Source organism: Nerophis lumbriciformis, linkage group LG08 (assembly GCF_033978685.3).
Source record: "Nerophis lumbriciformis linkage group LG08, RoL_Nlum_v2.1, whole genome shotgun sequence".
Classification (NCBI taxonomy): Eukaryota; Metazoa; Chordata; class Actinopteri; order Syngnathiformes; family Syngnathidae; genus Nerophis; species Nerophis lumbriciformis.
In genome coordinates this window covers 40,854,384-40,879,621 of record NC_084555.2, presented here as the reverse complement: position 1 = coordinate 40,879,621, position 25,238 = coordinate 40,854,384, and the positions used below count along the sequence as shown (strand labels likewise).

Below are 25,238 nucleotides of genomic sequence, written 5' to 3'. Positions count from 1 at the left end.
TATCCAACCGTTAAACCTCTAATTGTTGTTGAATCCCACATTTTTTTATGGACATACTGTAAATAATGAAATACTGTAGTATTCAGTTCTCAGTGTGCCTGTGACAATTGTCAATCACAAAGCTTCTTGTTCCCAATGGCCTAGAAGGTTTGGTGCAGCTAGCATTTCTGACAGGACTGTTGATCTGTTGCACATCGTCTCATCAGGAGCAAGGGTGAAGGCAGAGAGAGGAGGGGGTTAGAGCAGGACAAGGAAAGCTCCGTCCTCCCCAGGTCTATTTTACGATTCCAGGCTCGATTTGCAGCCGTCAATACATTAGTTACCCTTCAAAATGGCTGTCTTCCTAATATTGTAGTTGAAAACACATGAAGGAATCTTATTATGCCCTAGAGATGTGGAGATGCCATGTTGAAACTAGGACAACCGGTGGCCATGAGTTGCCATGTCGGCTTCTCCAGGTAGAAAACAAATAATAGAAATCGCACACATAACACCTTTTCAGTAGCCTCTAAGTTTACCCCCTCCATATTTGACAGAGTTAAATTAGAACCTGCCCTTGTGTGCAGCACCGGCCGAGATTAATTAAGTAGGCTAATTACCATAGCATGCATATGGCAGAGATTGAGGGTTTGACTGTGAAATATCCTTCCCTGTTCCACTCTGAATATTAACACTCAAACGCTGAGGGACTGCCAAACTCTCACTGGTGCTCAGGAAAGTGGAACTAAGTCTTGAGAGTCTGCTGCTCAATTGCCAGCATGCATCCTAAACGGTCAATTTAATCACATTCGCATCGGAAGATGCCTTGATCAGTAAGCAAGTTTTAGTTAAAAAACATGCTGTCATTAAATAGGTTCAACGTTAAATCATTGTAATGTAGTCTGGCTAACCTTTGCTGCTCCTACTTGGCAGGTTGGGTGACCAGTTCTATAAAGAGGCCATCGAGCAGTGCCGCAGCTACAATGCCCGCCTGTGCGCTGAACGCAGTGTGCGCTTGCCATTCCTGGATTCACAAACCGGGGTGGCCCAGAACAACTGTTACATCTGGATGGAACGCCATCACCGCAGCCCAGGTGGGCTCACACACACGCACACACACACACACACACACGCACACACACTCACACACACAATGGCAAGTTAAATAGCTCAACATGGCTATACTCTTTATGGATTATTTTCATTGGCGAAAGTAAGTCATATGAAGTACTATTTGTTATTATACTTGGAGGTGTAATGAGGTGGCGACTTGTCTAAGGTGTACCCTGCCTTCCACCCAATTGCAACTGGGATAGTCTCCAGCATTGTGATTGGCATTAAAATGCATTACTGGAAATGGCGATCACATACTTTTTCACGAAAATTGGCTGATATTGATTGGTGGCCGATGAATCGGCACATCCTTAATTATACCACTGCCTGACCAGAAATGACAAAAATAAACATGCTGACCTTAGCTTACCCTGTTGCTGTATCTGAGCTGGGTTGTACAGTATTATACTCCAGTCTCCACTTTGCTGCAGTTGTTCGTTTTCATGCTGCCTTCAGAATAACTGTGTCTTCTTACCGTGTACAACAGTCACATGAAAATACAGGAAATCCAATAGAAAGGTGGTGTGAGTGCAGTATGTTCTGAACCAACCTTTTTGCTTGTGTGTAATGGTTGAACAGGGGTAGCATCCGGCCAGATGTATACCTATCCGGCCCGTTGCTGGAGAAAGAAGAGACGGCTGCACACCACCACTGACCCCAGCCTGGGTATCTTTGGTCTCCAGCTTGGTAAGTTTTCTGTCCATTCCATCAGAGCCTCATTTTCCATCCACCTCTGCATTCCTCTGCTAAGATGTGACAACTCTTATCTTTTGCTCTTCTTCCTTTTAGCACAGGCGATTACCGGTGCTGGTTTGTAAAAGTACCGTATTTTTCGGACTATAAGTCGCAGTTTTTTTTCATAGTTTGGCCGGGGGTGCGACTTATACTCAGGAGTGACTTATGTGTGAAATTATTAACACATTACTGTAAAATATCAAATAATAATATTTAGCTCAGTCACGTAAGAGACTAGACGTATAAGATTTCATCGGATTTAGCGATTAGGAGTGACAGATTGTTTGGTAAACGTATAGCATTATTTGAATGACTCTTTCCATTAATATGTTACGTTAACATACCAGGCACGTTCTCAGCTGGTTATTTCTGCGTCTTATAACGTACACTTATTCAGCCTGTTGTTCCCTTCTCTTTATTTATTTTGAATTGCCTTTCAAATGTCTATTCTTGGTGTTGGGTTTTATCAAATACATTTCCCCAAAAAATGCGACTTATACTCCAGTGCGACTTACCGTATTTTCCGCACCATAAGGCGCCCTGGGTTATAAGCCGCGCCTTCAATGAACGGCATATTTCAAAACTTTGTCCACCTATAAGACGCCCCGTGTTATAAGCCGCATCTAACTGCGCTAAAGGAATGTCAAAAAACCAGTCAGATAGGTCAGTCAAACTTTAATAATATATTAAAAACCAGCGTGATGTGGGCGCGCACGGAGTCGTATATCAACATGGACGGAGCTGCGTGAAAAAAGCCACCCGGCCTCTTCGCGTAAACTTACCTTAACCACTCGCTCATCTTTTCTTCATCCATCCCTTCGAGTTAGCTTTTATGATGACGCCGGCTGGAAAGGTCTCTTTTGGCAAGGTCTTCCTTTTTGAATATCACCATGGGTGGAAGTTTCTGGCCATTAGCATGGCAAGCTAGAACCACAGTGAAGGATGACTTCTCATTCCCTGTGGTGCGAATATTCACCGTACGTGCTCCCGTTGTATCCACAGTGCGGTTCACAGGAATATCAAAAGTCAGTGGAACCTCGTCCATGTTGATAATGTTCTCTGGCCGGATCTTTTTTTCAGCTATCTTGTTTTTACAATATGCACGGAAAGTAGCCAGCTTTTCTTGAAAGTCTTTTGGCAGTTGCTGTGAAATAGTACTCCGTGTGCGGATGGAGAGATTGCGTCTTTTCATGAACCGGAAACCTGTCGCCATTTTGTGGTCTTTACAGATGTAAACACACAAAGGAAATGAAACGTAGTATCCGCGCGCTTCTTCTTCTTCTACGCGGGCGGGTGGTTGCTTACAGTAGAAGAAGAAGCGCTTCCTGTTCTATGGGGGCGGGTGCTTACCTTGGCGGTTGCTTGCGTAGAAGAAGAAGCACTTCCTCTTCTACGGGGAAAAAAGATGGCGGCTGTTTACCGTAGTTGCGAGACCGAAACTTTATGAAAATGAATCTTAATATTAAGCCATATATAAAGCGCACCGGATTATAAGGCGCACTATCAGCTTTTGAGAAAATTTGTGGTTTTTAGGTGCGCCTTATAGTGCGGAAAATACGGTATATATGTTTTTTTCCGTCTTTATTGTGCATTTTCGGCAGGTGCGACTTATACTCCAGAGCGACTTATACTCCGAAAAATACGGTAGTTATGCTCTGTTACAGAGCACATCAGTCATTTTTCCACAGGATAAATGTGTTTACATGGCTGCTGAACTTGTTTTGTGAGAAGTAGAACACCTAATTTGATTCACTTGTGCTGTGAACAGAAGGGAGCACAAGCCCACTGCATTTAATAATAAATGTTATAAAAGAAAGTTAGCCCTTTTCAGGGTGCCTCTTGAGACAATCTATGATGTGCTACCACTATTTACTTCAGATGGGTTTTATCTTTGATAACTTATTTGTATCTCCTCATATATCGCCATTATTGCAATGCACTTTGTGATTGGTTTGCAGACAGTTTCTTTGCTAAGTAACTTGTTTGTGCTGTCCAAGGCTTGCAGGGATGTTATACGCAGATCACATGTAGGACCCTGCGATGCGTGGGGGCCCCCGTTTTGTGTGACAAAGCATATATAAAATGTAATTTAATGAATGACTGGGCGCTTCATATGAAGTTTTACTACAAACGTATTGATAGCTCCTTCTTGCGCTGTCAGGAATAAGAATATAATGGCACATTTCCCAAGACGTTCACTGTGCCCCATGACGCGCAGCGTTTGTGCTGGTCTCGTAAGGCAGTTGTACTCTCAGGAACGTTTGCAAATGTGTGTTTTAATTGTTTTTTTCCACAAAAAACATACATTGAACAATTTCTCTACCATGAATCCATTTTAGTACAAAACATGCATCAAATTATGTTCAAGTTTGATTTTAAAAAAAGTAGAAACATTGTTTCACATACAGTATATAACAAAGTTACCACAGGGTATGAAAAACCAATAAAAGTCATTAAATGGATTTTATGAAAATGAAGGCCTTAAATGGAATTAAAAGAATGTAATTCAATTGTAGGACTTGGTCGATAGTCAAAACGCCAATACATCAAACGATGACTGCAAATGAACTTAATTAAGAATGTTGCGGTCATCGATAAGTTGATATGTCTGTCTGTGTGTTTCTTTTCTTTGTGGCTTTAAAACTGGATACAAGAAGTCTTGTAATGCCTGAAAGCGAGAAAAGTGTTGCTTCCAAAGCAGCCACTCCGTTGAATGGCAAAATCAAAAACGGCTCTTGGGGCCCAAACTTGTAGGCGTGTAGTCCTTAACTCTGACAACATTTCATTTTAATGATCTTCTTTCATACACATTTATTTCAGTCGTCCCCACTCCAACACACGTAAGCTAACTTGGCTAACATTAGCAACTCTCGTGACGCAGGCACCTCATGTGACCTAAGGTGGCCTGGGATGGACAAACAAGTCAATTCTCACAACAGACCACAACTCTTATTTTCTGTCATTCAAACAGTAAATGAATAAGTTCCTTTAGCTGCCTGAAACTTTATACATAACTTGCTATCTGATGTATCCATCAGAGAGAGAGGGTGTAAAATACAAGCTATTCAATATGTTAAATTGACTCATTTTATTTTTGATACATGTTATTGGCATGTTTCCAAATATAATTCCATGACATGTATTTTTCTAAAATGTTTAAATATGTCATCCATTTCCGAACACATTCATTATTTAAATTCCGAGTATAATGTTCATTCATTATTCCATAAAACCTTGTAACTATATTTTTTAATTGTATATTGATTCAGAAACATCTCCTCCAGTTTGTGGCTATTATAAGGCATACTTTCAGAGGATTTGCATTTTTACAGCATGTTTTAAAGAGATACAATTTAAAAAATTACTACTTGGTATATTATATTGATCAACTAATTCAGAATAAGATTTTTATTTAGAGGGCTTAAGTGCAATTCCCCTTTAATACGTTTCATTTAAGGTAAAGTGTGATGATTGACCGGCTGAACATTTTAATTGGCTGTTGTGTATGGCTCTGCACGAAGTCAGAACACCAGATGCTACTACAGGAAAATAAAGAAACTGTTCAAGATAATTCTTGTCAAATGCTTACAATTGTGTGTATACACACAATTGTAAGCTTTATATAATAACTATATGGTGTCAGACATGGGCATTACATTTTTTTAAGTGACATTAAAAATGGCATTAAAAAGCATTAAATTAGATTTACTGATACCCTTTGTTAAAAAGTGTGATTTTTTTTTTTTTGTAAATGTAAAAAATATTTTTTAACTATCTGGTTAGGGCCCTGTCCACTAACATATCATTTCTACGCACGTTACCTCCCTGATATTGGTAATGCATACAACTGGTGTATCAGTTTGATTTGGTATCAGAACTAGGATTGTCAAAGTATTGATACTTTGATACCAAGTTGATACCCACATGCAGAAATTACATCAATACCAGCTTTTTTTTTTCAATATTGTTTGTAAATAACACTGTATAACACGTGTTCCTCGGCGAGCAAGTGTTGGCGCTTGAGCACTGAGCAGTCAGCGCCATTAAAAGAAGCCTGCTGTCTTTCAAAAAATGAGCCAGTGTTTCCCATATATATTTTTTTTTATTCTTGTCAACCTGCCACAAATTAGTTTAATTTTGTAAATGCCCACAGGCTATTAACAAATGGCTGCAGACAGAACATTTTAATGGGAAAAAAGTGTTACATTTTTTTTTTAAACTTTTGTAAAGACATTATCCTCCAAACACATTTTGAGGGGTGTACCAATTTACCCAGCTACTTTATTGTTTAGTTAGAATAAATGTATCCGTCCATCCATCTATTCATCCATCTTCTTCCGCTTATCTAAAGTCGGGTCGCGGGGGCAGCAGGTTCAGCAGAGAAGCCTCGACTTCCCTCTCCCCAGCTACTTTTAGAATAAATATACATTTTATTCAAATTATTGCCCATATAATGCTTTACTAAAAAGGAGTCTTATGATTTATTAAAAAAATGTTTTTAAAACAATTAATTTTGGTCTACATAATATTGCTGGTTCTTTGCTAAAAAACAAAAACAAAAGCATAGATTTTGTTTTACAGACGTAATTGGAATCCATATTTGTGTTCCCTTTTGAAAACAAGCCGTTTTGAGAGGTGGAGTTGTTGGATGCAAATTAACCCCTCCTCACCACGGCCCCTCATGATGAGTCAGCATTCACCCCCACCCCGGCAGATATGTTTTGTAGTTTTTTTGCTTTCTTACTTATATTGTACTCTTTGGACATTGATGACATCCCAGATATAGCAAGATCAACTATATAACTGTGTTTTATTGTCGTTGCAATAAGGAGACTTTGCGAGGGATGAGAGAAAGAAAGCAGAAGCCAGCCAGGCTGAATGTCTGTAACTATACACTAAGGTTAAACTTCTACCAAGTCTATTCTATATCATGTCAATACTTTCACTGCTGCTGCTTTGAACACTTTTAAACAATAGAGGTTCAAGCCTGCTATACTGTAAACTACCTACGAGCGACATTGCAAACATAATAACAGATTATATTACTAACTGGTCCTTTGCCAAACTCAGTAGGCACTGATCCAATTAAAAGTACTGTAGTTTTTGGGAAAATCATTCTTCATTTTACAGCAGGACAGTGACGCTGTCTTTCATTAGAAGGCTAAGCGAGCTACACAACTACTCGAGCTAAAATTGCTAATGTATCATTTATACATTTCTAACCTACTGTTATTACCTACCGTTGCATTGTTTTCTCCATTTCTATAAATTGTAGTCACAGAGCCCACCATTAAAAGTAGTTTTTTTGAAGGTCTGTGTTTGAAGCAGGACTAATCTTTGCACACACTCAAACTGAATTATTTACAGTTGAAGGTACATTGCCACAAATCAAAGTTAAAAGTAAGGCACTTTCCACTTCAATCAATCAATCAATGTTTACTTATATAGCCCTAAATCACGAGTGTCTCAAAGGGCTGCACAAGCCACAACGACATCCTTGGCTCAGATCCCACATCAGGGCAAGAAAAAACTCAACCCAATGGGATGACAATGAGAAACCTTGGAAGGGACCGCAATGGACGTCAAGTGGATCTAGCATTATATTGTGAGAGTCCAGTCAATAGTGGATCTAACATAATAGTGTGAGAGTCCAGTCCATAGTGGGGCCAGCAGGAGATCATCTTGAGTGGAGACAGGTCAGCAGCGCAGAGACGTCCCCAACTGATGCACAGATGAGTGGTCCACCCTGGGTCCCGACTTTGGACAGCGAGCGCGTCATCTGTGGTCACTGCTCTGCCCCCCTCTCCACAAAGGAGAGGGGGGCAGAGCAGAAAAGAAACGGCAGATCAACTGCTCTAAAAGGGGGGTCTATTTAAAGTATACAAATGAGTTTTAAGATGGAACTTGAATGCTTCTACTGAGGTAGCATCTCTAACTGTTACCGGCAGGGCATTCCAGAGTACTGGAGCCCCAATAGAAAACGCTCTATAGCCCGCAGACTTTTTTTGGGCTCTGGGAATCACTAATAAGCCGGAGTTCTTTGAACGCAGATTTCTTGCCGGGACATATGGTACAATACAATCAGCAAGTTGGAATGGAGCTAGACCGTGTAGTATTTTATACGTAAGTAGTAAAACCTTAAAGTCACATCTTACGTGCACAGGAAGCCAGTGCAGGTATAGGCGTAATATGATCAAACTTTCTTGTTCTTGTCAAAAGTGAGGCTTCAGATGAGGCTGAAAGTTCGTGGAGTGACCTGCGCTGGTTAAAGCAAACAAAAGTATTTTCCTTCATTGGGTTTCATCGTCGACATGATGTAGCACAAGCGGTTTTACATACATTTAAATTGGCTGACTCACCAAAGGATATTTGTGTAAAAGTCCACCATATATGGATAATCTGCCAAAGGTCATACTGGTTCAAAAAGTCACACTTGAACAAACTTTCAAACAGACCGTTTGGAGGAAGGACAAAAGGCAAGATTGTCTTTTTAAATATCTCTGCAATGCCACCACGGTTTGATTTAAATGTTTTGGCACTTATGCAGATCCCAATTACACATAAGCAGCATAAGCAGGTAGGATCAGGTAAAACAAGTTGGTTTTGCATAATAGGGCTCCTTTAAATTGCTGCCCCAGTAGGATTATCACACTAGTCTTACTGTATGAATGTACAAATCGAATGTGAAATCAGGTATGACATTGCGATGTGTGTTTTACAGTATAAATATCAATGAATACCAGATCTGATTTCTTCAATGTATGTTGGAAAAACACATTTTGAAAGTTGGAACAAGCTCCAGAGATAGCATCTGAACCAGGCCTTTGTTTCCCAAACACATCTCATTGTCGCCTTTTGTTTTCCACTGAGACCCCATCACCTCCCCCATGCTCTCCCCCTCCTTGCGCGGACAACAGTTTGCCCTGTCAGGGAGAGCCCAGCAGAGTCGACACGCACACATGTTGATTTTACTTGTCATCGTGTATGCTCAGCACGTCCTGTAGTTGGCCGGAGGTGCTTAGCACAAGAAAGCCAGCAAAGTTCTGCTGTAGCTTGCTAGCTAGCTGACTGCCTCAGCGATGGTGTGCTAGTGACTTGGTCTGCATGCACAATCAGCTCCGTGCTGCAGGCTGCTGTCGGCTCTATTTTTAGTGCACCAGCTCCCATGGGTGAGCAGCAAGGGAGTGAGGAAGGGGAGGGGAGGTGGGACCGTCTCGTCGCGGAGAGTTGAAAGTCAGACACAATGGTGAGGGGCTGTCGCCATGCTGGAGAAGAGTTATGTGTCTGTCTCTCACCTATGCTGCAGCCGCCTCGCTTGTGGGTAAGAGGGCTTGATAAATAGAAAGCTGGAGCTGAAGTGTGTCCACTGTGGTGGAGAGACTTAATAATGTGCGAAGTTCCAACTCTTTGTGGAGGCTTTTATTTATTCTCCACCTGCCTGCCTCCTACACACTGTTTAGTTGGAGGCGATATCTGTAGAAAGTGCTCACGCCGTTCCTCAAGGGTCCCCAAACCAAAAATACCTAAGCAGTGCAGCATCATTGACCCATGCCTTTACGTCTTTGAATGAAAATGTGTTTTGTTCAGTCACACACCACTGCAAAAACGGTGGCAGTGACATTGTAGTGCAGGGGTAACACGCAAGCACAATAATGAACAGATGCTGGAGAAAATTACGGCTTGCTTTCTTTTTTTTTTCCTGAAGTGCGGGGTAAAAGAGTAGATAAACATCGGACACATGCTGATTAAACTCTTACTAACATAGTTCAACGATGCTGGTCTTTTGCCAGTGCTGGATGACAACACCCATAGTTGACACTGCAAATGTCAAGCTATGTGCATGCAACCACTGTGTATCAAACCCAGTTTGATTTTTCTTCAACCTTTGCCGTTTTTTTTTTGTACAGACAGCGGTCTCGTGTCCAAAGACACATTGCCCACCCAGGGCACAACACTGGAAGCTCTGCTACGAGGCGAGGGTTTAGACAAGAGGAACTCCAGGAACGATGAGGAGAGTTTGTTGGAGATCCAGGTTCGTCCAGTTTGAATACTAATGTGCTGGTTATGATGGCTCAGCTGGTTCATTGATCAATAACATCACTATTACAGAACTGTCAGCACCACACTTCGCTTATACACTTAGACAGTGTTACCTCGATTTTTGTGAGTGCTTGAAAAAAACGAATTATACAAAAACCGAATAATTTTTTCCCATAAAAAAATTATGTAAATTCAATTAATCGTTCAATAGACTCAAATGTTAACTGAAAACATTTTATAGAGAATAAATGTAGCCATACATGCAGAATACAATGTTCAATATACATAAATGACAAATGAAAAAGGTGAAAGACAACTTAACATGTATTTTACCTTCATGGAAGATTCGAGTTGACAAAGAAGGGAATGGGTCAGCCACACAGACTCAACCTTCATAATTTTCTTAGTTCTTTCTTGAATTCAATAGAGTTGCTCACCTTCTTGTTTTTAAACCTGTCACTTGCAACTTTCCTTAACCTCATAGTGGCATATTTTTTAGTTTTACTATAAATTAAACTAGGCCTGCCAAACAATTAAAATATTGATTCACATTTTGACCATAGTTTACTTATTAACTAATCGCGACTATCTGAGATAGGCTCCAGCGCCCCCCGCGACCCCGAAGGGACTAAGCGGTAGAAAATAGATAGATGGATGGATGGACTAATGGATTGATAGATGTTTTTCATCTATGACAGTGTACCTTTTAGACAGAACATGTTCATGTTTTAATGCTTTTGACATGGGACTGGACAATTTGTTTGCTTTATGCAAATGTTTATTTAACATTATGCTTTTTTAAACAGCTCAACGCAAAAAGGACAGACACACTCACACTGTCTTTCACACAAACAAACATACTCTCTCAAACATGCATACCACTTATGACACAGGCTCACTTTAAAAACAAACGTACTATAAAAGGACAATTTAAAAAATCGCCTGGGTGGGTGTCTTCATGACAATCGGACCATACAACTGTTTAGGGCCGCTACTTTTACTTAACAATATTGATCGGTGGCAGAATTGGGGCTGTTGACACCCATTTGGCAATTGCTGTGTAAAGTTTGTTGGTTGTAGTTGTTGTGGGCATTCTTCTGTCAGGGAAGGGAGAGTTCTCTGCATCGACAGGCAGCTAGCTGCTGTCGGTATTTGGCACACGGTTTGCTCCGGTGATGACTCAGCTCAACAACATTGATGCAGACGGTTTTGGTCTTGTCGGGAGATCCGACAAGTCTCGTGGTGCTAATCCTGCCATATAATGTGCGTTGCTCTGTGTTTACCACTTGCGGCTGCAACGCCGCTTTGTTTTCCCCGCTACAATTTGGGATGACGGTCACACAACACGCGCACATTAGTTGCTTGTCAATATAATGAGTGCCTAGCAAAACAAGTTGCATTAACTCGTTATCGCGTTAACTTTGACAGCCCTAAAAGTAAAGACTGATTCACCTGCACATGACATTTTTTATTTTGGCACTCGATTTTGCAGAATGATACGCAAGCAAACAAACTATCTTGTAATATGCAACGTTTGAACGTATGATAACCCAGACAGTGTATATTTAAGTTAATACAAGGATCCATAGTTAGCAGGAATATGCTTTCCATTTTAAAATAGTACTACAGGGAACCACAAACACAATGACCCATTGAACGTATCAGTGGAAAGGAGACATGCTAACAAACAACAACAGACCTTGAGAAGGTGTTCTGTGCTTCCTTCTATATGACACACATTTGTCCAATGGGGGACCCGAGGGCAGCAACAAAACAGACCTGCAGCAGCAAAATTGAGACTGTGGAGTATAATATTGCAGCCTCCAGCATGGTAAACTCATATTAGCATGTTTTAATAATTTCATGTATCCTCAAATTTTACAATGACAAATATTTTCCAGTATTGAATAGTTCCTTTTAATACCCTTCTTCGCCAAAGGAAAAATAGATCAACCTTGCAGTGGAAATGGGGCAGTAAGCAATGTCTGTCTTCTCATCATTCTCTACGAAATAGAAAGTAACTTCCTAATTAACAAACATACTAAACTACGACGCTCCACAATTTATCAACCGTTTGGTCTTGATGGAGGTCTTTCCTCAACTGAATGACATTCCAGTTATGTATGGTCTTTGTATAATGGTTGTAACAACAAATCTAATGACATTTGCACTGTACTCTACATGCACATCTGTTTTACAGAGAGAGAGGTTTGTATTATCAGGTACAAATAGGTAGATAAATGACAACTTAAAGTGCGACAGAAAGATGCTTCTTATATGTCCAAACTGTCTACAATTCTTATTTCCATGGCAGAGGGTTCTAGAAGCAGATGCAGCAGAAGATGCTTTCAACGATGATGATGACTTTGAGGTGGACACTCCCAAAAAGCGACACCGGGGCAAGGGAAGAGTAAGTAACCACCTGACCATCAGTTACTATGTAGATGACTTTAATTGAATCTTTCTTCTCCACTCTGGTTGGCAAATAGTTTTTAGCGATATCTTATTTCTCCTCAGGGTCGCGGTTCAGGTCGCAGGAAGGCAGATCTAGATGATGACAAGCCATATGTCTGTGACAGTAAGTAGACATGCATGAGAGCACAATCACATCCTGATCATTACAATGCGAAATCTACTGTCCTAGTTAATCCTAGATCATGTCCATATGTCATCAATTCTTTATATTTATTTGTAGTAGTTTTATAGTAGCTGGTTGACGTCCAAGTTAAACAAACATTTATGTGAAATCTGTGAATAAATTTAATTAAACAATTTCAGGCTAAAACTGCGGAGATCAGAACACTGTTAATAACCAGAAAGGCACTGTTTTAAGTAACATATTAACATTCTCAAGAGTCATACAAGTGTAAAGATAAGGTAACCACTATATATTAAAAGTAAGATAAAGTAAAACTACTCACCCTTTAAAGACAACTGGCGGATACAGAATGATGAGAGAACAGGAAGTATTCTGCAGAGTCACCCAGTGGCTTTTTATAGACATTGCTGTAATTAGCCAACTCTTGTAATATTGCATATAAAATGTATGATATTGATGTTCACTACTCTAGTTTAAGTTGCATGTGAAAAATGCAGCATGTGGCGATTTCACATCTCACTTTTGACTGATGCAGTCTTGTTTTCCAGACCGATACAAACAAAGGAACACCAACAACAAGTCTTCAACTTCAGGTACTTTACTATTGGAATGGCGTTTTGCATTTGGAGAGATGCTGTAAGGAAATATCTGTTTGGATGAAATGTTTTTTTCTGTGTGTTTGCAGTCTATGCAAAGCGCTACAAGAGCCGTGCGGGACTAAGTTACCACTATACTCATCCTCACCTAGCGGAGGAGGACAGGACCGGGGAGAAGAGCTCTGTAGCATCCTCTTTACAGCCTACTGACCGGCAAAAACGTAAGAAAACTGTTGCTTACTAGCCACTTGCTTTTCTTTCAAAGTCCCATTAGGAGATGATTAAGGCTGCAGCTAACGATTATTTTTCTATCGATTAATCTATAGATATTTTTTTTTTTATTAATCGGTTAATCTATAGATTTTTTTTTTTTTCGATTAATCCATAGATTATTTTTCCTTTTACCGATTATTTTTTTTATTTAAAATGAAGATGAAAAAATAAATGTAGGCCAGTTTTAACAAAATTAAAAGTAGCTTATTTGCTTTTTAATGTGCAAGTATAAAAGTAAACATCCAGTGCTAATCTTAATATTTTGCAATAGTATAAGCATTTCAAAAGTATAAGTATTGCTTATTTTGCTTTAAAATGTGCAAAAATAAAGATAAACATCCAATACAAAAAAGTGCGTATTTCCTTGAATTGGCGCCGGGTATATAGTATTCGCATGCCTAGAATTACTGCCGGGTCAAACTCGTTTCGCAAAATGATTAGTGCATGCTTAGCATTACCGCCGGCTCAGGATTAACGCCGGGTGTAACTCGTTTCGCAAAATAATTAGCATATGCCTAGAACTTCTGCCGGGTCAAACTCGTCACGTCACGAGTCATCATTTTCAAAATGGAGGAGGCTGATTTCAATCATTTGAAATCGCATAAAGGGAAGAAGATTAAGAGCTATTCAGTAGGATTTAAGGTCCAAGCTATTGAATATGCTAAAAAGAACAGTAAGCAGCTATGTTTTATTAATATACCGTAGCTGCGTGTGTCAAATATGAGTCATTAAATGACTCCCGCCTCCTGGTGGTAGAGGGCGCTAGTGATCCTTCTTGCGACTACCGGTACTGCAGAAGACCGGTGCTGCAGAAGAAGACAACAAGCAACAAGAGTGAGCAGCGATCGTTTGCTTGCACTTTTAACATGGAGGATTACATATCTAAAATAAAACAGTTTTCTAAACTGGACTTTCAATCGAAGCAGGAGGTAACAATTAAAGGAATATCTCCATCGAGACAGAGAGACTTTTAAAACTGAAGAAAGATAAGGAAGACTTCTATAAACAAGTTATCGATGCTTTTGATCAGAATACTCATTTATAAGTAAAGGTAAGACCATAATAACGTTTTTTTTATTAAATGTGCTTTTCATGATGGTATCCTTACATCACTCAAATTTATAAGCGCAGGCCTAAATTTACCCCATGCCTTTTGGTAAGCGCAGGAGTGAGAAGAGGTTTTAAATTAATTAGCGCCCCTGAGGCTATTCAAGGAAATAAGGTATGCGACGCGTCGACGCACAAAAACGGCGTCGACGTATTTACGTAATCGGTGACGTCGACTACGTCGACGCGTCGTTTCAGCCTTAGAGATGATGACTACCTGGTGACCGAGACGTTCCATTTGCCTATCCTCTGGTGTTGCAACTAGACTAATATTATTGGCATACCCTGCTAATGACCTGCCAACTCCAACAGCAGTCTGTTGAATTTGTGGTCATTGTAATGTACAATGAGACCATGTTGTGCAAGTACTGTAAATAAAACGGGTACAAAGATGAATGATTATTCTTTGAATGTGGTGTTTTAATGTCCCTCTTAGGCCCAAAGGCTCCAGTCGGGACCATGATTACCAACAGCTACTGTGAAAAATGTCACAACTCTAACAAGAAACTCATGAAATCTGGGTCCCCCTGCACAACCTGCCAATGCAAAGGTGAGTTCAAATTGAGGTTGCAAATTTTCCGAAAAAGCGACCAAACCACAGGATCGCCGCCATGACTGGCAATGCACATTGTGGAACACAGCACACACTAAAAACACTCCCCGCATTGCCAGTGTTGCCAACTTGCAACTTTGTTGCTAAATCTGGCGACTTTCTCTTACCTCTTGGCAACATTTTTTTGTAAACAGCTACTAGCGATAAATCTAGTGACTTTTTCCGGTGATATTGCAGACTTTTTTGTGTCTTGGAGACTATGAAGTGAAAGCACGCACCCAGGGGCGCCGAAAAGGGGGGGTAAAGGAGACTGATTCTAGGGGCCCATGATGGAGGGGGGCCCAGAGAGGCCCCTAATGATGATGAAATTATAATACAGAAAAATTAATGACACTGTGTTGGGGGCCCTGTAAAGATTATTTTCATGGGGCCCAATATCCCTAGCGGCGCCCCTGCACGCACCAGTCACCGTCATCCGCGAGCAATTTTCGAGTTCCTAGCCGGAAGGTTCGATTGGAATTTTAAATGTAAATGTTTCTTTACCATTCACAGTCATACATCGCTGAATTTGATTTGCCTACTTATAACAGCCTTAGTCACTTGCTCACCTTGTATGTGTGTGTGTCTCCCTGTGACAAAAGGTGAACAGTCAGTGCAGAGAGGAGATGCACACACTTCCAGACTGAAAATAAAATGTGCATGTGCAAAGCAGCTACTTTTTCTGCCTTGGTTTACAAAGAGAGATTTAAATGTAAATATTTATTTACTGTTATGTCAAGTTAATATAAATCACTGGAACTTCCTAATTCCATCATTCATGTTAATTAGCCAGCCATTAGATTTGGTTTGTCAGTGAATATCACAACCCTCCATTCTATTGATCAAATGTGATACTTAAACATTTAACATTGCATAATAAAATAATTTAACAACTAAGAATCAAAATAATAATTCAAGAAAGTTAATTTGCAGTTATAATCATACTTACCATTTTTCTATATCTTTTATCTCTCCTACAGCGTCCATTGCAATAAATTATGCAAATGAGGCGATGGCGTCATCTAGCGACTTTTAGGACAGCCAATAGCTACTTTCCTTGCTGAGGAGTTGGCAACACTGCGCATGGCCGCCTTCCTGCCGTGGTGTTTATGCCATCATGCAAATCAATCACGGACGCCAAGACGTGATGGAACAGCGCTTTGGATATGCTGACTCGTTACTTGGAGCTTATTTAATTTATTTTAATTTAACTTTAAAGTTTAAGTTTCAAATTGTGGAAATCAAAAGCTCAAGCTTAGGTCATGCATGCAAAGCCATATAACATTTCGAAATGCACCTGCATTGTTTTGTGACTCAGTTCAATAAAAAGTCTGTTTGTCCAGTCAGATTTTTTTACCGCAGTTTACTTGAAAGTAATCTTAAAATGTCGTATTGTTTCGTTTTCTTAAACCAATATCTTGTGTCATTTGTGAGCTGAGCATACACCCCTAGTACATTTACAACTATAAAAACGATTACTGTTGTTGTTGATGTTGAGACTGCAAGATAGTTGAGACTGCTTCAACAGTGCCTCTGCAGGTTGTAGCCAGGTAGTGCACTCCATTTTGCCTCTATTGCTTCCAGACATGATTAATCAGTTCTAAGGATGTAACGATATAAAAATGTAATATCACGGTTATTGTGACCAAATTTACCACTGTTATTATTATTACCATAGTTGAATGTGCTCAAAAAGTACTTACACACACACACAAATCTTTTTTAAGTAACTAAAATGAGTAGAAAACACTATTTTCCAAGTTTTGTGTTTCGTATGCTTCACTGATAGTTTTTTATTTTTAGTATTTGATCTATTTTAATGGCTGAACATTTGTTTTAAATATTAGTTTGTACTGTAGTATTTTAAGATGTATTTAAATGAAAAGTGTGTAACAAATAAAATCTATTATCGGTATTAATTATTTTTGCCGAGCGTTGTTTTCTTTTTTTCTTTGGTGTGCTTAAAAGCACCTCGGTCTCTTTTCCTATTGTCGAAAGAACGATCACCTTCTTTAAGACAGCACACCCTGTATGTTCAACGTGCTCAACTGAATAGCTTAGTTTAGTGCTTCTCAATTAGTTTCTGTTACGCCCCCCCTGGAAGAAGAAAATATCTCCCCCCACTCTCCACCGTGACTATAAATAGTATATTTGGCTATAAAATTGTTATAACTATACTTCTGCATAACATTGTAAGCGTATTACCATTAAAAGAAACAACACACCGGTCTTTCCTTGTCTCCCACTGTGATTACAGTGAAGCAAAGTGCTACATACGCTTCATCATATTCTGGTACGGCAAAAAAAGCATGTTCCCCAAGGTCACATACTGGTACCGCACAACGCCCCCGCCAGGAGGCCCCGCCCCACTGTTTGAGAAGGACTGGCATAGTTGCTCCGACAGTAATGTGTTTATATATTGTAGTTATGTTGTACATTGGTTGGGGTATGTTGTTTCCTAATGGGGAAAGACAGTAGTGTCCCTTGTTTTCATCTTAGCATTTAAGCTTGCGAGCTGGCGCCAGCTAGTCCGTGAGTTTGTCAAAGTGCAGTTATTAATCTCGTTTTTTGATCATTGTACTAACCCCGTTTCCATATGAGTTGGGAAATTGTGTTAGCTATAAATATAAACGGAATACAATGATTTGCAAATCCTTTTCAACCCATATTCAATTGAATGCACTACAAAGACAAGATATTTGATGTTCAAACTCATAAACTTTATTTTTTTTTTGCAAATAATTAACTTAGAATTTCATGGCTGCAACACGTGCCAAAGTAGTTGGGAAAGGGCATGTTCACCACTGTGTTACATGGCCTTTCCTTTCAACAACACTCAGTAAACGTTTGGGAACTGAGGAGACACATTTTTTAAGCTTCTCAGGTGGAATTCTTTCCCATTCTTGCTTGATGTACAGCTTAAGTTGTTCAACAGTCCGGGGGTCTCCGTTGTGGTATTTTAGGCTTCATAATGCGCCAAACATTTTCAATGGGAGACAGGTCTGGACTACAGGCAGCCCAGTGTAGTACCCGCACTCTTTTACTATGAAGCCACGTTGATGTAACACATGGCTTGGCATTGTCTTGCTGAAATAAGCAGGGGCGTCCATGGTAACGTCGCTCGGATGGCAACATATGTTGCTCCAAAACCTGTATGTACCTTTCAGCATTAATGGCGCCTTCACAGATGTGTAAGTTACCCATGTCTTGGGCACTAATACACCCCCATACCATCACAGATGCTGGCTTTTCAACTTTGCGCCTATAACAATCCGGATGGTTCTTTTCTTCTTTGGTCCAGAGGACACGACGTCCACAGTTTCCAAAAACAATTTGAAATGTGGACTCGTCAGACCACAGAACACTTTTCCACTTTGTATCAGTCCATCTTGGATGAGCTCAGGCCCAACAAAGCCGACAGCGTTTCTGGGTGTTGTTGATAAACGGTTTTCGCCTTGCATAAGAAAGTCTTAACTTGCACTTACAGATGTAGCGACCAACTGTAGTTACTGACAGTGGGTTTCTGAAGTGTTCCTGAGCCCATGTGGTGATATCCTTTACACACTGATGTCGCTTGTTGATGCAGTACAGCCTAAGGAATCAAAGGTCACGGGCTTAGCTGCTTACGTGCAGTGATTTCTCCAGATTCTCTGAACCCTTTGATGATATTACAGACCGTAGATGATGAAATCCCTAAATTCCTTGCAATAGCTGGTTGAGAAAGGTTTTTCTTAAACTGTTCAACAATTTTCTTACGCATTTGTTGACAAAGTGGTGACCCTCGCCCCATCCTTGTTTGTGAATGACTGAGCATTTCATGGAATCTACTTTTATACCCAATCATGGCACCCACCTGTTCCCAATTTGCCTGTTCACCTGTGGGATGTTCCAAATAAGTGTTTGATGAGCATTCCTCAACTTTATCAGTATTTATTGCCACCTTTTCCAACTTCTTTGTCACGTGTTGCTGGCATTAAATTCTAAAGTTAATGATTTTTTGCAAAATAAAAAATGTTTATCAGTTTGAACATCAAATATGTTGTCTTTGTAGCATATTGAAGAATATGGGTTGAAAATGATTTGCAAATCATTGTATTCCGTTTATATTTACATCTAACACAATTTCCCAACTCATATGGAAACGGGGTTTGTAATTTAAAATGGTAATACTAACCGTCAGGAGTTGGACCGCAGCTACCATTTATACCGTTTATTGTTACATCGTACATCCCTAATCATTTCATAAAATTCAACAAATTCCAAACAATCAATTGATTGTTTTGTCCTTCCCTTGTCAGGGAACAGTGTTGGGAACTTTCCAAGCGAATATACAATGCCATGACATGAATCAATGGCAATATCAAGGAATTTGCAGGGATTAACCGGAACAAATTAAATATGTTTTAGTTTATAACAAAGGAATTGGTTTGAAAGAACATCTTGCAGCTTAATTGTCAAGATTTAAGACAAATCCAGTTACTTACTTGCATGTCTGTTGATGCCAAACCCTGTAGTGTTCAGTTGTTGGGAATCATGAGGAATACGATATGATGGTACTTTAAGTGTCACATGAAAACTTTGAATGGTTCCAGAATTCCCCAACTAAATCCCTCATGGAAAATGTTCCACCTCCATTGGAATGCAATACCAGATGATGCTTCTTCTTCTTGGACTAACTCTACTCCTCTTTGTCCTGCGAGCCAGCTGACGGCCCAGAGGGCAAGGAGGACGGGAATCAGGGCGGCGCAGAGGAGCTGTTCGCAACCACCTCTGAGAGCGACGCCTCCACCTTTCATGGCTTTGAGGACGACGACATGGAAGAGCCTACCGCTAACAGCAATGGATTATCCAGCCGACACAGATAGACTTAAAAAAAAAAAAAAAGAAATCTGGATTCATCTGCTGCTTCTATGCTCACCCTCATTTCCCCCCAACTTGTGTTTGCAGAAAGCACAAAGTGATGGTTTCTGGACACACAAAAAACAAGTGGTATTTTATTGACTGGACTTTAATTTATGGACTTTTATATCTAAATATATCTATTAACTTTGAAGTCAACTAATGACTTACAAAAAAATGTAAGTTTTTCCCTCTTTGGAGCAGAAGGAGCACTCATGTAGTGAACAAAAGAGAAACACTGGAGAAAGCATACATATGAACAAATGAACCTTTTGATGCATAGAAGCTGTTTGAATGTGGCTTCAGACCCTTTACTGGATATTAATGAACCGATGACCTTGTTGAGCTCCAACTCTGGATTATATTCGTACTTAAACATGAAGGAACCAATGAATGAACTACCGTGAAACTCTGTAGATGAAGGCCTCTATATTTTTTCTTTATGGACCTGAGGAGGTTGTTAAAATAGAAGGTAAGTAAATGTTTCTATACTTTACAGCAGGGGGATTCAAAGTTTGGCCCTGTGGTCTTCTTTTACTTTAAAGCTAATTTTTATCGTCCCTCAGTGTACTGTAAAAAAAAAAAAAAAAAAAGAATTCAGTTGTAATGATTACACAAATTTTGCCACAAAGCTGAGATGTTTTTGTTCAGATAGCCTACGGGGATTGCTTTTAACATTTAAAATGTACAAAATGTATGTAAATTGCCGACCATCAGTGTTGCCAGATTTCCCAAGGGAAGCAAGCAACCCGCGCAATAAAAACAAGCAACAGGCAACCCATCACATTGTGAATAATATAGATACCTTCATTACTGCACTATGCATAAGCAACTATAAAAATATAAACACCGCTAATGTAGTACATTTGAAAAACTTAAATTATTTAGAAAAACTTGGGATTTATAAACCCTGATTGATGTATGATTTTTACCCAAGTTGCTATTTTCAGCTCATTGATTTGTTTCATTGTGTTTTGGGACCATTAAACACATGTCCCTTTTCATTCTAGTTGTATTCATATACATTTTATAATAGATTTTTTTTTTTACAGTAAATGTGCATAGTTTTACTGTGCCACAAAGTTGTTTTAGATGAGAGAAACTTCAAAATGGTGATATCACTGTTAGTCAAAGATGCCAATATTGCACCACCTTATGGGTTTACAAATTAGATGTCAGAATAATTCCCACCAATAGAGTACCGGTATGTATTAAATATTTTAAATATTCTGATCTAACTAAAAATTGTTTGCATGATAAAAAAAACAAGTAACTTCTAAAAAGTACAAATATAACAACGGTGTTCTAAACAACTCTTTAAGAGGAATGACGCAGAACACCAGCTTCTTTTATCCATCCATCCATCTTCTTACGCTTATTTGAGGTCGAGTCACGGGGGCAGCAGCCTAAGCAGAGAAGCTCAGATTTCCCTCTCCCCAGCTATTTTGTCTAGCTCTTCCCGCGGGAATCTCGAGATGCTCCCAGGCCAGTTAGGAGACATAGTCTCTCCAACGTGTCATAGGACTTCCTTGTGGCCTCTTACCGGTAGGTCGTGCCCTAAACATCTCCCCAGGAAGGTGCCTGGGGGGCATCCTGACCAGATGCCCAAACCAGCTCAACTGGTTCCTCTCAATGTGGAGGAGCAGCGGCTTTACTCTGAGCTCCTCCCGAATCACAGAGCTTCTCACCCTATATCTAAGGGCAACCTAACGGAGGAAACAAATTTCGGCTGCTTGTACCTGTGATCTTGCCAATGCAGGGTCCGCATCACTGCAGATGCCGAACCGATCCATCTGTCGATCTCACAATGCACTCTTCCCTCACTCGTTCCGGGCAAGAACCTCGGACTGGAAGTGCAGATTTGCATCCCAGTCGCTTCACACTCCCCTGCGAACCGATCCAGGGAGAGCTGAAGATCCTGGCCAGATGAAGCCAGCAAGACCACATCATCTGCAAAAAGCAAATACCTAAACCTGCAGCCATTCTTATGTTTGACCATGGTGTTTGTTGTGGACAATCTGTGACAAGCACAAAAGTCCAATAACAAAGCACCACTCTGGTTTAGATTCGGGCAGCCGTCCCTCCCAATTATGCGTCCAGGTTTCACTGTCGTTGCCAATGTGAGAGTAGAAGTCCCCCAGTAGAACAAGGGAATCACCTAAGGGAGCACTCTCCAGTACTTCCTATCAGGACTCCACCCGGAGGCGGGGGGAAGCTACCCTCTCGTCCACCGGGTTAAACTCCAACGTGCAGGCTCTGAGCTGCGGGGCAACAAGTATAGCCACGCCCGCCGGTCGCCTCTTACTGCTGGCAATGCCGAAGTGGAACAGAGTCTAGCCCCTCTCGAGAAGACTGGTTCCAGAACCCTTGCTGTGTGTCAAAGTGAGACCGACTAGATTCAGCCGGAACGTCTGCACCTCAGCACCAGCTCAGCCCCCCAGTGAGATGACGTCCCAAGAGCTAGTTTCTGTAACGGAGGATCAGACTGCCAAGGGCCCTGCGTTCGACTGCCGCCCAGCTCACAAGGCACCTGACCTTTACGCCCCCTCCTATGGGTGGTGAGTCAATTAGAGGGGGGGAGTCACGATTGGATTGGCTGTGCCATGGGAGCTGATCCGGCACTCATCATCGAGCTCCAGGTGTGTCTCCAGAGGGGGGCCCAGGTGACCCACGTCCGGGCCAGTGAAAACTGTGTTTCTGTTGTTGTCTATTCATAGAAGTCTTTGAGCTACTCTTTGTCTAGTCCCTCACCTAGGACCTGTTTGTCATGGGAGACCCTACCAGGGGCATAGAAGCCCCAGACAACAGCTCCTAGGATCATTTGGACTTACAAACGATAAGCTGGCAGCTCAAAAGCTCATTTACGTGGGTTATCTATAGCCACACCTCTAGAGACGTTTAGGTTCATGTGGGAGCTTTCACATTCACTTCCGTTTTTCCCCCCAAAATACCTTTTTTTTTTTCTTTTAACATACTTTTTTAACTTTGTTAATCAAACATTCTTTTTATATTAAAAAAAAAAAAAAAGATAAGTTTATTTTACCTTTATTCTTGTAATGTTCCGTTTTTGTAAAAAACATATATATAAATACTGAAAGCAGTGCAACTTTTTTGTGATATTACAACTTTATTCTCAAATCAGTGCCTTTGTCTTAAAACTGACAATTTTATGCTTTCAACCTGCAACTTTGTTCATCAACAAATACAACTGTTCTCATGACTTTGTGACTTTTCTAGTCATACAACTTAACTGTCATAACATTAGCACTATATTCTAGTAGAATTAGAATGTAGTTTTTCTATTGAATAAATGACTTCTTGCAACATTTCAACTTTTTTTCTTAAACTTAATTGCAACTGTTCTTGTAAAAAATACATGTATTTTTATGCATTTTACATGCATGTCATTGTAGCTTTTAGCTAACCGGATGTTTTGGTCGGCTCTTACGGTGTTCACTGTGACATTCGCTATGTCAAATGGCGGTGGGGAAGGTTGAAATCCGAATTTTTGCTTGCAACCTAGCTTAACAATTATAGCTGGGACACAAAAATGTGAGCTGGGGCACTCGTAAGCCGAGGTATCACCTTATTTCCATACAGTATATATATTTTCTCATATGTCATTGCAACTTTTTTCTTGTATTACAACTTTTTTTTAGAATTAGGACTTTTTTCTCGTAATGTTGCGATTTTTCTCCAAGCACTATGCTATACCAACATTTCTAATACGATTACGACTTAATCATCAAGTTCATCCCATTTTCTAATCCAAATTTCTTCATGTATTATTTGGACTTTTCTAAAAAAAAAAAAAAGAAGTCTACATTATTTACAACAGCTACTTTTTTTGTAGTACGGTAGCCCTGCTACTTTTCTCTCAAGAGAATCCAACTGTAATTCACCCAACATTGTTTCTTATATTGCAACTCCTGTCTTGCAAACAATTGTGACCTTGGTACTTTTTCAAATTTTCAGAATGTTTTTGTAAATGAACATTTTTTATTCTTCTCAGTGTGGCCTAATTGTCCTCCTTTGTTCACGTGAAGTTTTGTGTTCTTCCTACTACAAATTGTGTGTATCCAAGAAAGTATTGCTATTAAAAAAATTCAAGTTTTGTTTTGTTGTGTGTTTTAGGAGCACAGGAGATGAAGAGCAGTGACGAAGAAGATTTAACCTTCCCAAACTAACAAGCTTCACCCTCCCTCCGCTTTTGGTCCTAAATGTAACTGACAAGACGCGGACAAACCAACATCCGCCGCTCTCATGGACCATGTGACTTCAACCAAGCTTTTGTGATGATGTGAACTCACCTCTTGGAGCAGCAGGTTCATGGCGTCCACGGCAGAACTATGGGAACACTAACGGGCCGGTTTGGGGCCCCTCACCCCCTCCCGCTTTCTCTTTCACTCCTGCTCTGTGACTGCGTGTGCGTGCGTGCGCGCGTGATCCAATGTGACACTAAGACGTCATTACTCTCATCACTGTGCCAGCCTGCCGCTCTGCACCGCAAACCAGCTCTGACAGCCATAGCCCCCCCGTCCCCCCTGCCACAGAGTTGGTGTTCTACTCCACCACTCATTCTTGCACACCTCAACTACTGACTGGGACGCATCCCTCTGCTTCTTGCTCTACTTGTATTATTTCTAGGGCCATTTTCAAGCTGTGTGGATAGTTGGAAGCAGAGTGGCACCTCTGTCCTACGCTCAGGCATCTTTTGTTGATTGTTCGTGCACGGCAGAACGCTGAGATTGTATTGGCAAGGAGCGACAATGAAGACATACACCAACGCTGTGATGAACCGCCACCATTACCACCACCTCAGTTACCAGTTTAATTATTTTCTGGACGTGTTTGGCATTGTGTGTTTGTGTGTTATAAGGCCGCCGAATAATATCATTTTTAACATTTGATGTTGAAGGTATTAAATTAGGGATGGATGTATGACTAAATTTCTTGATTTACTTTGTTGATAAGTTGTCTTGTTGGACTTCTTTGGACCGCAAACTACTTGACCGAATCAATAGTGTCTCTGCTGTTAGCCAAGTGCTGCATTTTTGTAGAAGTGGGAATCTTTGGGCACCACAATTCCATTATGATTCGACCAAAAATCTATTTAATTATTATATTGTATATTAATATATTTTATATTATATATCAATTTATCATATTTAATATGTATAAAAGGCTCCTCAGTATGCAGTTTTGTGTAATTTAGTATATATATATTATATATAAGGACAGGTATATATATATTTAATATATCTCTCTCTCTCTCTCTCTCTCTCTCTCTCTCTCTCTCTCTCTC

At 40.2% G+C, this 25,238-nt stretch overlaps 1 protein-coding gene across 3 annotated transcripts in view; it reads left to right on the top strand.

Moving 5' to 3' along the window:
* Positions 1-24,882, top strand: part of LOC133611803 (zinc finger protein DPF3-like) — an 81,885-nt gene extending 57,003 nt beyond the window's left edge. Inside the window, exons 2-11 of one of the 3 annotated variants that reach the window (XM_061968938.2) lie at positions 913-1,073; positions 1,672-1,779; positions 9,735-9,859; positions 12,182-12,277; positions 12,385-12,445; positions 13,015-13,059; positions 13,152-13,283; positions 14,879-14,992; positions 19,739-20,405; positions 24,068-24,882. In XM_061968938.2, the coding sequence (XP_061824922.1) occupies positions 913-1,073; positions 1,672-1,779; positions 9,735-9,859; positions 12,182-12,277; positions 12,385-12,445; positions 13,015-13,059; positions 13,152-13,283; positions 14,879-14,992; positions 19,739-19,899 (1,003 nt within the window). In that variant the 3' untranslated portion in view covers positions 19,900-20,405; positions 24,068-24,882. Of the gene's footprint in view, positions 1-912; positions 1,074-1,671; positions 1,780-9,734; positions 9,860-12,181; positions 12,278-12,384; positions 12,446-13,014; positions 13,060-13,151; positions 13,284-14,878; positions 14,993-16,014; positions 16,870-19,738; positions 20,406-24,067 lie in introns of those variants that run through there. The other 2 variants (XM_061968940.2, XM_061968939.2) reach the window with 2 other exon arrangements.
* The last annotated feature ends 356 nt before the right edge of the window (positions 24,883-25,238 follow it).